The sequence below is a fragment of the Canis aureus genome, chromosome X, assembly GCF_053574225.1.
Source record: "Canis aureus isolate CA01 chromosome X, VMU_Caureus_v.1.0, whole genome shotgun sequence".
Lineage (NCBI taxonomy): Eukaryota > Metazoa > Chordata > Mammalia > Carnivora > Canidae > Canis > Canis aureus.
The window spans coordinates 91553790-91571155 of NC_135649.1; the positions used below are offsets into that span (position 1 = coordinate 91553790).

Below are 17366 nucleotides of genomic sequence, written 5' to 3' on the forward strand. Positions count from 1 at the left end.
TTTCTCAACGAAGGAGGCAGCATATTGGTTTTTTTAAAGATTTTATTTATTTATTCATGAGAGACAGAGAGAGAGGCAGAAACACAGGCTGAGAGAGAAGCAGGCTCCATAGGGGGAGCCCAATGTGGGACTCAATCCCTGGTCTCCAGGATCACATCCTGGGCTGAAGGCAGATACTTAACCAGTGAGCCACCCAGGCGTCCCAACAGCATATTGATTTTAAGTTCTGAGGTCAGCTCCTTATGTTATTATGGACCAGTGCTCTAAGTAGCATTGCTCTAGAGGAGAACCAGAGGTGAGAAACTTGTTCCCTTGTCTCTATGGGGACAATTAGAAATTAGGAAAAGGAAATACAATAGACTTTTCCAAAGACACAGTAGCTCTTATACTTGCCTGACTAGACTCAGTCATTGCTCAATTTCTGTAATAAGTCAGCCTATGCAGTTCCAATCAGTAATTTTGCTAAAGGACTGATAAATTCTAGACAGGCAGCCGAGATTAAGTAATGCCTTAGGCTATAAATAAGGCCATCTATTAAAAATGGGCTCAGCCAAAATAGATGCCAGTTGTTACATAGCTAACTGCAATTTCTGGGAAATCTGATTGTTCCCAGACTTGTAGACCATTCTCTTCTTGCAGAAATCTCTGAACTCAGTTCATGTTGAGTCACAAATAACAATATTGCTTCACAAAAAGCAAATTTGTACTCACACTGGTAGCATTTGCATTAGAGTTCTTTCATAAGAAATGGAATGACTAAATAGCATTTGAATGTTTTAGCCCTGGGGTAACAACTAGGAATCCTGGGCAAGGCCATGACCTTCTTGTTCACCACCCATCTCAAGACTGAGAAAGAACATCTAGGTACTTAGGAAGAATCAGTGTTGACTCTGATTTTTGAGCTTTATTCTGAACATACAATCTATCACACCACTACACCATATCTGTCTTTGAGATGAGCTGTACTATGAATGCTAATCATCCAATGATTCATTCATTCACCAGGAATATATCACAACCAGCGTAGTTCATTGATTCTAAGATGCACATTTTTTTTCCAACATTTTAACATCTCTGAAGTGGGGAGTGTCTTACAATCAATGGCATCCTTTTTAGTCAAAGTCCTGTTGGAGAAACAGCAGACTCAAATGGGAATCAAAGAGGACATAATGAAAGAATTATAATGCTATGGGCATGATAAAAGAAGCCTGTAGGTAGTACTGTAGCATGTCGAAGCTAGCAGCATCAAAGGATGTTTACCACCCTAGGCTTGAAGGGTAAAGGGAGGGAATGAGTAGTAGAACTCAGAACTGTACGTATAGTTTTAGAACAGACCGCCTACGAGGAGCTGTGGCAGAGGAACACAGCCTCCAACAGCCTTCAGCACTGCAGGGAGGGAGTATGGGGAATAAATACCCTGAACTTTCTCTCCTCTTGTCTAATCTAGCACTATTGGCTCCAGTTGGTCAAACTCAACTGAAAACCAGAGGGCAAAGGGGCAAAGCATAAAGCAGTTTGGAAAAGCACTTGCCACATAATAGGTGCTCAATGAATGTCACTTTTGAATCCTTCCCTTGTCACTACCTATAATCCTTCCCTTGTTACTACCTATAATTTATTCACTACCTATAATTTAATTTATTCACAGGAAGCTATGGTGTCAGGGTTCAGATTTACAGGAAGATAAGTGAGCAAAAACCACAATGATGGTCAGATGCAGTAGCTGAGCACCAAGAAGGGCTGTGTTCAACGTCATCCTAGCCTTAGAAACAAAACCCACATACTCATTCAATCTATGTGTGTCAGTTCACCAAGTGTGCTTTTCTCTGAAGACAATAAGTACAAAAATAGGACGAATAGGTGACATACAATCAATCTTCAAGGATATACAATCCATCTTCAAGTACCGAGGAATAACTGGTAATGGAACACATTAGAGATATTAGGAAAGTGAATTTAATGAAAAAGACATTAAAATTTGCAGCAAGTACAGGGTGGCACAAAGCTTTGGTTTAGGTCACATATTCCATACAGAAGCTTTAAAGTAGGCATGTTAAACATTTAAGTATTATTACTAATTTTGCACTGAATGTGGCAAGACAAGTAAATAGGAGTTGTTTGTAGCCAACAATAAAACCAAGAAAACTAGCAAAATGAATGCAGCCCTCCCATAATCTTCAGGGGATTTTAAAAAATGTTACTGTTTCCTAGAGTTTTCCATCCTTTTATCTTTACTTAAAAACAAAGACTGTATTGTACACTTAAAAATGTGTTAAGAGGATAGATCTCACATTGACTGCTCTTACGGCAATTTTAAAAAAAGCCACAAATGAACTATCAAGCCACAAAAAGACATAGAGAAACCTTAAATGCATATCAATAAGTGAAACAAGCAAGTCAGAAAAGGCTATATATACCATATGATTTCAATTCTATGACATCTGAGAAAAGGCAGAGACTACAGAGACAGTAAAAAGATCAGTGGTTGCTACAGGTTGGAGCAGAGAGCATTTTAATGGCATGGAAACTATTCTGCATGATAATGTAATTGTAGATACATGATATTTTGCATTTCTCAAAACTCACAGAACTGTAAAACACCAAGAATGAATCCTAATATAAACTATGGACATTATTTAATAATGATGTACCAATACTGGTTTGTCAATTGCAATTAAATGTACCACACCAAGATGTTCGTTATAGGAGAAACTTGTAGGAGAGGGGCCAGTGGTGTATGGGAACTCTCTGTACTTTCTGCTCAATTTTTCTGTAAACCTCATACTGGTGTGATAAATAAAATCTATTGATTTAAAAGCAAACACAAAGATCAATTTCCTATTCGAGCAGTTTAGGAGAGTAAACTGACAGCCAAAGTAGGTGGGTGCCTTTGTCCCTACAAAGCAGAAATGAACATACTCACATGTAGGTGACCCAGCCTTTAGCAGTCTGGGAAATTACCCCTTATTTCTTCGCAAGAAGAGCCCCCATTCCAATGTCCCAGTGACCCAATGATCTTTAGCTGCTCTTAGGATATTGAAAGTGTGTCTTCCTTCTCCAGCCCACTAACCTCTCAGACTCAACTTGTCTTGAGTTGAGACCACCAACCTGTAGCCTTAGAATGGGGATCTAGTGCATTTAGTTGGGCTGATTCTTGCATTGATGATGTAGTGCCCCTCTAAGAAGTTCTTTAAATATTTGTAAAACACTTATTTTTGAGAAACACCTGCCTAGTAGAAGGGGAACAAAGGAAATCCCCAATGAAGGCAACCCCCCTTTCTCTATGCCCCATTCAACAAAACAAAAGCCTTGTCTCCAAATAGACCTTCCTTAGAATTTATCAACCATGAATTGCTCTTCAGGCATGGGGTCCTCTCTTCATTTATCTACTGAAACAAACATTATTTCTTTCTGCTAATACCATACTCTTCCTTAGAGAAGTTCACTATCTCATTACCTTTTCAGGGATGTTTAGTGCCCCCTTTTAACTTGGCACCCTGGGAAGTAGCCAGGACAGCCCCCATCCAACCCCATAAATTGGCTTTGTGCATTCAGATGCTTTGCAAGCATATGACTGTAACAGAGCTGGGTTAGGAGGTGAACGGAAAAAGCTGAAAATTAATACTATTTCCATTAATCCATGTGGGAAAAAAAGCCTTATGGGCATCTCCTAAGGTTCTTGTATATACCCCGTCAGAGGAACAATGTAAAAAGATATTTAGGAATTAAGGAGGACAAATTAATTGGAAGTGATGAGGCAGGTCAAAAGCAAAAAGAGCCAAGAGAGCCTAGATGTCTATTTCTTCACATCAACTGAAAGCCAAAGATCTCCCTTCAAAAATGTCCATTTATGAATAATGGATATGGGGAAATTATAGAAAAGAGCCATAAATGATGGACATAAACTGCCTTGTAATGGACTGGCACCCTCCTTTCCTTGTTTCTGAATGTGATTTAAAAAGTTGTCCTGTTGAGACTCATCACTTCTCATGGATTTGCACAAAACATTTCAACTTTCTTAAGACAAGACGAACCTTTGGCTAAGTAGGAAAAAAAATGCACAGAATGAGCAACCAGATTTCTTCCCCCAAAGTAAGGAGACCTAACAATAAAGGGGGGTGAAACTAAAATATTTAGATTCAAACACATATCCAGTTCCCTGTTCTTCTATAAGGAGACATCGTTTTCCTCACAAATGTCAGTGATTTAAACTTTTGCTTTAACTATAATAATATTTTATTTGCTTGCTGTATTAATTTGTGCCTCAACCAAGGAAAAAGGGAAACAGAGGTAAGTCTCCTTTTGTGCTGAAATACTAGAGAGACAAATATGACCTACTACCCTATATGAGTGTTTTGTCATTTACAGGCAATACTAACTATATATTCCACTTCCCTTTTCCAACTATGAAAGAAACCCTCTACCAGAATAGTTTGATCAATTTTAGTGAGGTAAATGAGGTACAACTGCTAATCTTTAAACACTATGCATTCTTCAAAGTGACAACAGCAGTTTGTATTTCTATGGACTTTGTTTCAACAGAATGGTGCCTTTCCTTCTGCAAATGAAAAACATGATTCTGAACATCTCTGTGAGGAAGGCAGGTCTGATCTCCCTGGCATGAAGGATAGGCCTTACAATAGAAGAGGGTGTCCTTACAGAGAGAGATGGTCCTTACAATGGAAGAAGGTGTCAAAGAAAAGTGTGGCAACATGGTTTGCTTGCAGATTCCACAACCTATTAACAAAAAATTGACCACAGTTTTTCTCTCCATCAAACACATTTTGAAATATTTATTATCTAGTCAGATGAAGCAGGAAAGAAATTCCAGCCTAAAAATAAATAAATTACTATCACCCATGATGGTAACATAAGCACAAAATAAGGGTTGTTTTTTTCCTTTTTCTTTTTCTTTCTTGTATCTCTGCTGTACACTGGAAACCACTTCAGTATACATAGAATGATTAAGCCCTAACAAAGCATTCAGGAAAAGAAGGGCCTAAGAGATTATGAACCAGAGAGTGCTGTAGCTAGCTCGCCAATGACCTTCTCCCCCCATGGTGCATTAAAATTTACAAAGCAGATTTACATATATTACTTTATTTCATGTCTTCCGTAACTCCAAGTTACCCCAATTATTCCTATTTTACAGGCAAATAGATCAAGGCCTAGATCGGATAATTGACTTGACTGAGGTCACATAGTTGAGAAGTAGTCAAGACTTGAGCTAGTATCACCTGAGCCCGAGGTTAGGCTCCTTCCACCTCACTGTGGTTGCCTTGCAACAAACAGTGTCCAGGTTAGCCAAATCCATCATGACACAGAGTTAGTCCAAATAATATAGTCAAGTTCTTTTTTCCTCTAAAGCAGTGTTTCTCAAACTGTGATCCATTTGTATCAGAATCACCCAAGAAGCTTGAAAAAAATGACGGAAATTCCTGGAGATTTTGTTCAGCAGGTTTGGAACACTGCTTTGGAATCAATGTGTTAAATCCACACTCCACATGAGTCAGATAATCCTTTGGAATCCTTGATATGACCCAATTTCCATGGTCGTTGTTCAAAGTTTGCCAGATCCGATTATTTGCTATAGTGTTGCCTATGCAGATCTCCTCCTATTTGTCTTAATTTCAGAAGCCATAAATGATACCTTTGTATAAGGAAAGCCCTTCTGCCGACTTCTAAAGGCAATGCTCAGTTTAATGTGAAATCTCTACATGGAACAAAAAATAAACATTGGTCACAGTCCCAAATGCCATAGGCTTTTACTCTGAGGTACTTCTGGGATGACTTGATATTTCAGTCTACTTTGTTCCTAAAAGTGAGATTTGCCCATATTTCTTCCAAAGCTTTCTCCTCCCCCACCAAATAGAAACCTTAGGGTAGTAGGTGATGATGAGACTAATATTACTGTGAATCAGGTGGGTTGAATTCATACATTAGTTACTTAAGTACTTAATGATCATTGGTCATAGATTCGTGTAACTTTATTAAGGAAAAAAAGGCCAGAAATATGAAGCCCCACCAAAATATCTTTGTTTTTGGCTTTTTTGTGTGTGTGACCTGGAAAATCTACATCCTATCGATTCCAGTTACAGGGACAATGTAAATGAAATGAGAGCTGATAAATAATCTTCCACATGTCCTGCAAGTGCTGTTGACAAACTGAATGGATAAAGTCAGGCTTTAATGTTTGCCCGTGTCCCTTTACAACTTGTCTGATTCAACTGAGGAAAAATGAAGGGCTGAGATCTCCAAACAAGGAGGAGGACACTCCAGGCAAGGCCATGGTCTCTTCTGAGAAGGTGATATGGAGAGCACCCTCTGTGCTTTTATCTATGTTGATATAGGATGGGGTGAACTGTCTTGAGTGGTAACTATAGCACTTATAGTGACTTGGGTAGATGATGGTACCAGGTACTGAGACAGGATGTACTGGAGTGGACAGAAATGTGTACACGGGCAGGGGTAGAATGAAGAGTTCAGTCTTGACTATGTTGAGAACATGAGCTATCCTGATGGATATGTCATATAGGCAGTTGGATCTGGATCTGGGGCTGAGAGGAAGGGTCTGAGTTAAAGATGTGACTTGCAGTTATAAGCATATAAAACCACAAGGGCACCAAAATGATGATGTCTGAGAGGGTGTATGAAGTGAGGAGGAAAGAAAGAACAAGCACTGAAGAATCCAGTGTTTATCACCAAACAATCTTTAGCAGAGAAGGAGAGGGAGCAACTAATGAAACATAGAGGGTAGGCATGTATGATGTTACAGAAGGCCTCTACTGACGGGCTATTGGACTGTTTCCTATCTTTTACAATAAGCACTTTTGCATGTACTCAATTCTCACATCTGTATCTATCTCTGTAGGATTGATACCCAAAAGTGGAATGGCTGCATAATACAGATGTCTCATTTTGAATGTCAAAGTGTTGATGTTTGCAAGAAAAGGTTGCTCAGAAAAGCCACCAAACATAGATAGCTTAGTCAACCATATTTAATATATGTTTGATAGGCGTGCTTAACTAATTTAGCTATATCCCTATAATGTAATACTCTACAGCCATAAGGGATGGAAGAGGAAGAAGGCAGACCTAAGTTTTTCACTATTTTGAACTATTTGAATTTTGTGCCATTTGCATATATTTCCTATATTTAAAAATATTTGTACTTCTACACAATACTTAGTAAAACAGAGTGACCCGAAGATCACTTTGCCTTTTCTTTTTCAGAGCAACATCACAGGTTTCTGATGGACTTCTGCATACCTGGGTTTTGCATTATGGAAATACCCAGTTAGATGTTGGATTTTATGAAACCATAATACAGATAATTGCTCGAAAAGTGGCAAAGGTATGAACACATAAATTTTATGCTTACCTAGAGTTCAAGTTATACATTTTGCCACTTTTATTATTAGTGAATAAATATACTTCATTTTGTTTACATTAGAGTTGTCTCCAGACTTCACCACCATTACCCTCTCATGGGCCTTAAAAATGTCACTGAAGACAGAATAAGTCAGATCAAGTCTGAAGACAATTAATTTTTTCAATATAGGAAGCCGTGATGATCTTACACTTTTTATTTTCTGTTTTTAAGAAGAACAGCATAGGTATATGAGTGTAAGTTTGTAAGAAAATGTTCCATACGTACTAAGCTACAGTAGACCAATAACTTCAATTTTTGAGAATTAGCCTATTTTTGAATAACACTGAAAATGGACTGCTTATTCCCTAAGAATAATGCTAAATATATTCTTAGATCAGTTTTCAAAGTTCAAGAAGATATTCAGAATGTGGAAAAATTAGTTTGAATAAGCCTGAAGATGATTATAGCTTTCTTCCCACTAAAATTCAGTATCTATTCTTTCAAAGATTTTATATAAATTTGAGTGAAAAAGTGAGCTGAAGGGCTAGAATAGGACTCCAGAAGAAGAATGAGTCAGGTACTTCATACTGAAATAACCTGACTCTGCTCCACCTTCCTTCATCTATGCCCTCTTGTCCACCCTGATAAGCATAAGATTATGCCAAGGGCTACAGTGGAAAGAATACTGGCCTACAAGTCACACCCTGGATTTAGTCATAGCTTCTATATGATCTTGGTTAAGTCATTTTAGCTTTCTTGGAGCTTCAGATTTGGAATATGCAAAATCAGGAACCAGGTCTGAGGTATCTTTCAGCTTTAACTACTTTTGCATCTAAGCCTGGTGGCCAAAGCATGTGGAATTCCAGGTACTAGAAGGTATAGTAGACTGAACTGAACTACTGGCTGCGATTCTTCTTCCCTTCTCGCATCCTCATCCTTGCCATGGCTTCATTGTGAGCAGAGTATATTTCCCTGCCTCTTAATTTTAGGCTTGGCCATATGACTTCCTTTGACCAATGAGATATCAGTAGATATGATACAGGCAGGGGTTCAAAATGTACATTAGTTCTTATTCCCTTGTAGTTAGTGGCTTACAATATTTTACAAAATAAATGTTTACCATAGAGCCCTCTAATTGCTAGCTCCTAACTAAGATAACACTACATCCCAATTTTCCCAGGTCAATCCTGGTTTACATCTACTGTTCTGGTATAATGATTTAGTTCTTTTCACTCTCAAAATTGGGCTGATTTAGATTATAAATTATATAGTCACCATAGAAAAACCTGTCAGTTCATCTTGAAAATTTACCTGGTTAATCCATAAGTTTGCTACAATAACAGGGCCATCTCCTTGTCCAAGCAACCATACTCACAATGCCTTTTTTTGGATTATGGGAATTCCAGGGTGAGAAAAGGGTAGCCAGTACCCCTTCTTACTCTTCAAATGATCTACATTATGAGTGGCCCCTTTACCCCTCAAACCATTTTAGGAAATGCAAAATAACTCATTAATAGAAAAAGTTTAGGGATTCCAAATTTCAACCGTAGTTTCAAAGAAGCTTGTACCATCTCCCTTATGGTATAAAGCCAATGAATCATTGCACAATTTGCCTATTGACAGGACAGTGTGGCACACTTTCTATCATCCCATCAAAAAGGCCCTAGCCCATGGACATATAGAAATACCTGCTCTTTTAGACACTCAGCAAGACCCTAAATGTTCATAACACTGACCTCTCTCCCCATAGGTCCCAATACCCTCAGGTGAGAGATGGCAGTGAAGCAGAAGCCCAGGTCCCAAGACTGATACTGGTATGAAATGGCAGCCAGACAGTGCCTGGGGGCCTCACTTTGAAAACTGGTACCTTCAGAGCCTACACTTCCCCATGCTGGACCGGAGCATGAGTACACCCTCTACGGGAATCCCAGGATTGTCGGCCATCTTCTGCCAGAGGCGCTGCTCTTCCCCCTGAGAGTCCATCCAATCCACATTCTTCCCATGGCTCACACCTAAGGAAGGGTAAAGGGTGCATTACACTTCACAGATGAAATGTTTTGATCTTCTGAAACACACCTATCAATCTCTGATGGGGGGCCTTTTGAGCAGAGTCCTTCACTGGCTTGTTTTCACTTACTATATCCAGTGAGTAGTGTTAGCATGAAAGACTCCCTTTGCAGTCTGCACTACTCTCCTCTGCCAAGATAATGAACAACAGATCAGGATGGCCCCAGTGGCTCATTTCTCCCCCCACCTTGGTAGTTTATTAGAGAGCTGGCTCATCTGGACTGAGTTAATGTGACAGAAGAACAGGCTGAATTGGGCTCTGATGCTCTCCTTTTTTACCAAGGCCACTTCTCTGACCTGGGGTGTTTTCACTTCAGTGGTATAGATATTTTTGGCTCTCCTTAATCTGTAACTAAGTACAGCACCATAGAGGTGGGGTTGTCCTTAACAGGAATATCAACCATGGTGTGTGAAGACCCTCTATGCCTGATGTAAGTTACAGGTTAACAAGAGTTTTGGGGGCTGTATATGCTCTACTACTATCATTTCCCTCCAATCCACCCGTTGTGGTTGTGTCTTGTGGCATCAGTGGCATGTTTCCACGATCTGTTTAAACAACATTAGATGTTATTTTTTAGCGAGGGGGGAGGATGGGCTTCCTTTCAGTTCAACCAGTGAGTAATCTGAGAAGAAAAGGTGGTCTTGGAAATGGTTCTCTCCCCTCACAGAGGCCTGTGCCGTCTTGGTGATCCTCTCCTGAGAAAAATCTGAAATAGCACCCAAGAAAGTAGTCAAAATTCACTTAGACTAAAGTGTAAGTAATATTTTATAAAAGGACTGAATATAAACATTATATATCCTAAACTTACAGCCAAAGGATCCAAACTTACATAGTAGTATTTTTATTTTAACAATGGGCAGATTCTTAGCTAAAGGAATGGACCATCTGTGGTAATTTCAGGAATCAGCTAAGCTGAAACTACATGTACATCTACCACATGTTAACCCGCAGGAACCGCTCTTCCATCCCATATCCAGTCACAGACCGTCTCAGGGTCCTCGCGTCCCTTACCGGTTCCAGAATTCAAACGAACTCCTCCCAGAAAGATGTTGCTGGAAAAGGCCTCCTTGTCCCAGACAGTAAGTTCAAGGCAAACATTCTTTATGTCCTGGGGATTCAGGCCACTGAACATGAAGGTATGATTCCACTGAGGGTTAACACTCTTCTTTATTACCACAGTTTTGTGCTTGGTAGCTTTGCTATCATCAGGGAGCAAGTAGCTGCAAGAGAAAATGCAAGCAAGCCATTGGTAAAACAGAAGATGGCATCTTTGAGTAGTTATTTCAATTCCCCATAATTCTTGGTGCATCTGCATGTCTATTTGATTTTTTTCTTTTAGGTTCTTATATGCTTAAATCTAGATTTAGGGGGAATGTTTTATTGCTTATTTTAAGTAGGACAATAGTAAAATACCTGCACTTTCCTTTCTAATCCTATTTTGGTCCTTCCCTCATCTTGAAATGAAAGTATCTCCTGTAGTAGGTACTTACAATAAAGAAGACACATTGCAACACCTGAGATTTCATTTCGTGTACCAAGAAGAGACTGCTTATTTCCTGATATTCATTCTCGCCTTATTCTTTAAAACAGATTCATTTTTTTTAGTTAGGTACAAGATTGCTCAGAATAAAGAATACATTCCCAGCCTCCCTTGCAGTCAGTATAGACATGTACTAAGTTCCAGCCAAAAGGATATAAAAAGTAGTTCTGTATGAAATTTCTGGGAATTGTCTTGACAGCTGGAATTTGGATGAGATAGCTGAAACTCCAGCAGCTATCCTAGCCCAAGAAGTGGATACCATAACAAGATAGAAGAAACACAGGTCCCTAATTATCATGATGCTTTCATACCCACCCTAGATGCTTTACCTTTTGTCTTTGTTTACATGTGAGAGAAAAAAACTTTGCTTTCTCATGCTCTCTTTTCTTTTTAAAGATTTACTTTGAGAGAGAGAGAGAGAGAGAGAGAGAGAGCGAGCGAGCAAGCATGTAGGGCAGGGGCAGAGGAAGAGGGAGGAAGAAAATCTCAAGCAGAACCCTTGTTGAGCACGAAACCCTACACGGGGCTCCATCTCAGGACCCCAAGATCATGACCTGAGCTGAAACCAAGGGTTAGACACTAAGCTGACCGAGTCACCCAGGCACCCCCTTTCTCATGCTTTTTTAAAAAAAATCTGAGGTCCCTTTAAAATCAGCTTAATATTTAAGTATAATTAGTAGAGAGACAATTTATTAGAAAATTACTGGCCTTTTTTCATTATAGAACAAAGACACCGTCCTTTGTTATTTCTACTTGGTAAAAGTTCAACATGATAAAGTGAAAACTATTTCCTCTTTTATTTATTTATTTTTTAATAATAAATTTTTTTATTGGTGTTCAATTTGCCAACATACAGAATAATACCCAGTGCTCATCCCGTCAAGTGCTCCCCTCAGTGCCCACCACCCAGTCACCCCCACCCCCTGCCCTCCTCCCCTTCCACCACCCCTAGTTCATTTTCCAGAGTTAGGAGTCTTCCATGTTCTGTCTCCCTTTCTGATAGTGAAAACTATTTCAAAAGATGCTAAGTCACTCCTGCAAGGCCACAATGAAGCCATAGGTAAGGAGCCATTCCCTCACCAGATGGTGAGTGGGAAGAGGCCTGAACTGGATGGTGGGGCTGGTGAGGCAAATTGCAATGGCAGGATCCAAATAAAGCATTTCTTTTGTGCTTAAAACTATTGTGAAAAAGAATGAAGGACAGATGAACTGGGACTCAGACCCACACACTTACCAGTAGGAAAGCCCCAGATATCTGCTTCTCCTTATTATTGGCTTTATCAAAATTAGAATATGTGAGGGTAAAGGTTTGACTCTTTTTTTGTAGAGTCAACTATACTTTTCTAAGAAGGATTGATGATAGGAATAGTAATCTCATTGACTCAAAGAATTAACCTCATGCCCAAAACCTATAATCAAAATACAAAACAATAAAAAGAAAGCCAAACAAAACACTACAGAAACTCATCAATCACAAAGAGAGCAAGAGAAAAAGAAAGGAACAGAGCAGAACTACAAAAACAACCAGAAAACAATGAACAAAATGGCAATAAGTGCCTACCTACCAATAATTACTTCAAATGTAAATGGCCTAAGTGCTCCAACCAAAAGACAAAGGATGGTGGGATAGATAAAAAAAAAAAACATAAGATCCATCTATTTGCTGCCTACAAAAGACTCACGTCAGACCTAAAGACACATACAAGACTGAAAGTGAAGGAATGAAAAAGTCTTACTATGCAAATGGAAGCAAAAAAAAAAAAAAGAAAAAGCTGGGATAGCAATACTTCTATCAGACAAAATTGACTTTAAAACAGACTGTAACAGGATGCCTGGATGGCTCAGTGGTTGAGCATCTGCCTTCGGCTCAGGTCCTGATCCTGGGATCAGGGATGGAGTTCCGCATCAGGCTCCCTGCAGGGAGCCTGCTTCTCCCTCTGCCTATGTCTCTGCCTCTCTGTGTAGTGTGTCTCTCTCATGAATAAATAAATAAAATCATAAATACATAAATACATACATACATAAGTAAATCAATCAATCAATCAATCAATCAATCAGACTGTAACAGGGACACCTGGGTGGCTCAGTGGTTGAACATCAGCCTTTGACTCAGGTCATGATCCCAGGGTCCTGGGCAAGTCCCGCATCGGGCTTCCCATGGGGAGCCTGCTTCTCCCTCTGCTTATGTCTCTGCTTCTCTCTCTGTGTCTCTTATATATAAATAAATAAATAAATAAATAAATAAATAAATAAATAAATAAGATCTTTAAAAAAAAAAACAGACTGTAACAAGAGACAAGGGCATTACATAATGATAAAAGGATCAATCCAACAAGAGAGTATAACAATTGTAAATATCTACACATGCAATACTGGAACACCTAAATACATAAAAACAAATATTAATGGACATAAAGAGAAATTAATGGTAATATAATAATAGCAGGGACCTTTAACACCCTACTTACATCAATGGATAGGAAGAAAGTCAATAAGGACAAAGTGTCTTTGAACGACACATTAGACCAGACATGACAGATGTATACAGAATGTTCCATTCCAAAGCAACAGAATACACATTCTTTTCAAGTACATATGGAACACTGTCCAGAATACATCACATGTCAGGCTATAAAACGAGCCTCAATAAACTTAAGAAGACTGAAATCATACCATGCATCTATTCTGATCACAGTGCTATGAAGCTAGAAACCAATCACAAGAAAAAAACTGAAAAAAAAAAAAAAAAAGAAATATGCTTCCCCCAACGCACTTTCTAGTCAGTATCCCTGGGAAGGATGCTCTGAAATCTCTACTTTTTACAATTTCCCCTGAGAGAGCAAAATACCAGGGATCCAATATCTTTGCTGTTGCTGTATATTGCCAGTACCAAATGATAACAAAGCACAATAAAAATATATTACACATAGAAAATAATATTTTCTCCTCCTTTGAGAAATGAATCTTACAGGAAAATCTGCCAGTATTGAGAGTGAGAATGATGGGAAATCCTGAAACATGCTAGAAGCAAGCAGAAAGCTAGAATAAGCAGCCCCCTCTAGACCTGTGTTGTTTCAAATCTAAAAGCCAGCATTTAAAGGTAGCTCCTTCCTTGTCCATTTAAAGTAAGGTAAACATCAGAAAGGGAGACAGAACATGGAAGACTCCTAACTCTGGGAAACGAACTAGGGGTGGTGGAAGGGGAAGAGGGCAGGGGATGGGGGTGACTGGGTGGCGGGCACTGAGCGGGGCACTTGACGGGATGAGCACTGGGTGTTATTCTGTATGTTGGCAAATTGAACACCAATAAAAAATAAATTTATTATTTAAAAAATAAAGTAATGTAAACATAGAAGTCTCACTGCCACCACTGTCTCATGGGTCACAGATCCTCTCATCTCCCATTAAGGATCTTCTAAAATGAGTTAAAACAAAATTACCCCTTCACAAAGCTATCAGAGGTGCCTCCTGACTTCACTGCTGTCAAATTCTTTGCCTCTTTGATGAACACTTCCAGTATTCCTCCAGAGATTACAGGTGACTCCTTCTTCTTTCCCCTTTTGAAGGTCTTCTTTCCGGCATCTGCCATCAAAATGAGAGGGATGGAGTGAGAGGGAGGAAGAAGGGAAGGGAGAGAAAGGAAGAGAGAGACAGAAGACAGAGAGAGAGAGAGCATGGGTTCCATTTCAAAATTCGCAAAGAAGACCTGGCAAGATATATTTCATCTGTGGACTGAATCAGGTCTTTGTGTTATTGTATATTTTTCCAGGGATTTATTTACATGTTCCTACTCTATCGGATTCCTTCTAGATGGTCTTTCACTTGCGTTTGTTGAAAAAAATAAATGAACACATAAATTTAAAACTTTAAATACTCCCCAAGAAGGAATATCTTTTTAGTACAGGGTATGGAGGAACAAACTGGAAAAGACTCAGAGCTGCCTGAGACACATTCTTGCTCTCAGTGAGAAATAGCTACAGCGAAAGCCCCACAGAAGTGCCAAGACTCCAAAAGAGAAAATTTTGTAACTTCCTCTTTGGACATTTTAGTCTTATAAATTTAGAACTGTGCAAGGCCAGCTCTAAAGGCTATTCATAACTGAGGCACAACTACATTTTTTGAGAGAAAACTCTTCCTACGTCACATTTTTATTCTAATGAAATGTGCTCAACGTGAGTGATCACCACACCACCACCACCATCATGACCTTTATTCAGTACTGCTTTAAGCACTTTCTGTGACGAACTTATTTAATCCTTACGATATTCATACAAAGTGAGGAAATGGAGGCTGAGAAGTAGTAAATTACTTGCACAGGGTCACTCTGAAGAGACCGATAGTGAATGGAAGGATAAGAGGAGGCTATCTGAATTAGTTGATGGTAGAAGGCCAAAAGGGATTTGAAAGCTGATCCCATCTGGATTTTTCCCTTACATTCTGTGTTCTAGGTCAACTTCTTCCTCAAGACTTCCTGAGAAACTGTGAATGTCATAAATCGATATAGCAGCTTTTCATACCTCTCCTCTCAGCAGACTGTACCCCTCCAGTCCTCCCCACTCTATCCTGGGGAAGATTCTATATCTCTGGGATTTCCAGGAAACAAACATCACCATTAAGCCTGGTTTCTAAGTATGAATTTTGTCCTTTACTTATAAAGATCCTGCACCCTTCCCCATACGTAGGTTATATTTCTCAACTCTCTTCAAAGACAGGGACACCCAACTCTTTACATTTTCATTTGTGTGACACAAAAGTAACATAGTCCAACCAATTCCCTCTCCCTGACCCCATACTTCGAGATGCAGAATGTCCTTGATCAAAGTCACTAATTTTTACTCTACCTTGAACTTGTCCTAGAGGAAGCATAAGGTTCTCCTCTGGGGGGATGTAACGTAAAGAAACTGTTAGCTCTCCTTTATAGTGCAGGCCTATGTCAGCAGCAAATTCCACCTGGCCAAAGGGAGACAGGCGAAAAGAAAAAGTGAGAATGCTTGGCTTATTATTTTGTAGCCCATGCTTGAATGGCCCTGTCATATTCACTTGCTGGCTTAAATATGACAATCCATTCCCATTCAACTATTCAACTTAAACTTCTTGGTTTAAGATATGCCTTAGGTACAAGAAGGGAGGGGTGGGAAAACTTTATGAAGGTATTTGTGTATAACTTTTAACATTAAAGTAAAAGGAATCTGAGAGGAGATACATGACATGTGTGGTCAGTCAGTAGCTACTGTGATGCACCGAGGACTGGAATCCATCAGTGAACAGATAGTTTGGGGTATGAGGCAGAAATAAAGATGTCACTAAAAATAGCTACAGAAGGTACCTCTCTCCCTGTCTGTTTGTGACATCTCCAGGCTTTCCTAAGTGACCAAGAGGAGGAAATAAGCAGTAAGGCTTGATTCACATTGGGCTGCCCAGCCACCAGTTATTAAAAGCCATATTTGTAATTCATATGATTAAAATTTGATGTGGAGGGGTGCCTGGGTGGCTCAGTTGGTTAATCATCCACCTCTTGATTTCAGCTCAGGTCTTTTTTTAAAAGATTTTATTTATTTATTCTTGAGAGACAGAGGGGGGGGGGACAGAGACATTGGCAGAGGGAGAAGCAGGCTCCCTGTGTGGAGCCTGATGCGGGGCTCGATCCCAGGACCCTGAGATCATGACCTGAGCCAAAGGCAGACGCTCAACCCTTGAGCCACCCAGGTGCCCCTCAGCTCAGTCTTGACCTCAGGGTTGTGAGTTCAAGTCCTGCATTGGGCACCACACTGGGTGTGGAGCCTACTTAAAAAAAACTTCAATGTGGAAAAACTGGCTCACACATTGCTGGTGGGAATGAGAGGTGGGGTATTTATCCTTTCTCTTTGAATCTGAGTGGACCCTGTGATGGGTTTGACTAGTAGACCATGGCACAAGTGACAATGTGCCAGTTTCTGGGCCCCAACCCTAAGAATAACAGCTTCTATGTCCTCTCTTTGAATGAATATCCTTGGGATGCTTCTTCTGAGAACCCATGGTGTTAAGGCCCAAGCCACATAAAGAAACCACATGTAGGTGGTCTGGTTGGCAGTCCTAGCTGAATTCCCAGGAAGTGTGAGACAGACAACTTGAACAACCAGCCTAGTCAAACCTTCATACGACTACAGCCTCAGTCTACCATCTAGCCGCAACCACACGAGAGACTTTCAGTGAGAACCACCTAGCTGAGCCTAGTCACCCCACAGAATCATAAGCAATATAATCAATTGTTTTAAGCCACTAAGGTTTAGAGTAGTTTTCTATATAATAGTTAACCAATACAGGCTTGATTTGCTTTTAGCTGGGAGCTTTGGATAGGAAAATATGTTGGTAGGAAAAAGTGAGGTGTACAGGTATCACATACTATG

The 17366-nt window shown here is 39.7% G+C and overlaps 1 protein-coding gene and 1 long non-coding RNA gene across 7 annotated transcripts in view; one reads left to right on the plus strand and one right to left on the minus strand.

The window, feature by feature from the left end:
* Positions 1-1940: 1940 nt before the first annotated feature.
* SYTL5 (synaptotagmin like 5) overlaps positions 1941-17366 on the minus strand; it is a 234053-nt gene continuing 218627 nt past the window's right edge. For all 6 annotated transcript variants that reach the window (XM_077889472.1, XM_077889471.1, XM_077889474.1 and 3 more), the window contains 5 exons: positions 15822-15930; positions 14421-14562; positions 10452-10660; positions 9240-9384; positions 1941-5713 (listed from right to left, as the gene is read on the minus strand). In XM_077889472.1, the coding sequence (XP_077745598.1) occupies positions 9242-9384; positions 10452-10660; positions 14421-14562; positions 15822-15930 (603 nt within the window). In that variant the 3' untranslated portion in view covers positions 1941-5713; positions 9240-9241. The remainder of the gene's footprint in view (positions 5714-9239; positions 9385-10451; positions 10661-14420; positions 14563-15821; positions 15931-17366) is intronic.
* Positions 7234-9704, plus strand: LOC144308659 (uncharacterized). The gene is made up of 2 exons (XR_013375046.1): positions 7234-7354; positions 9123-9704. It is a non-coding gene; the product is annotated as an uncharacterized LOC144308659 (long non-coding RNA).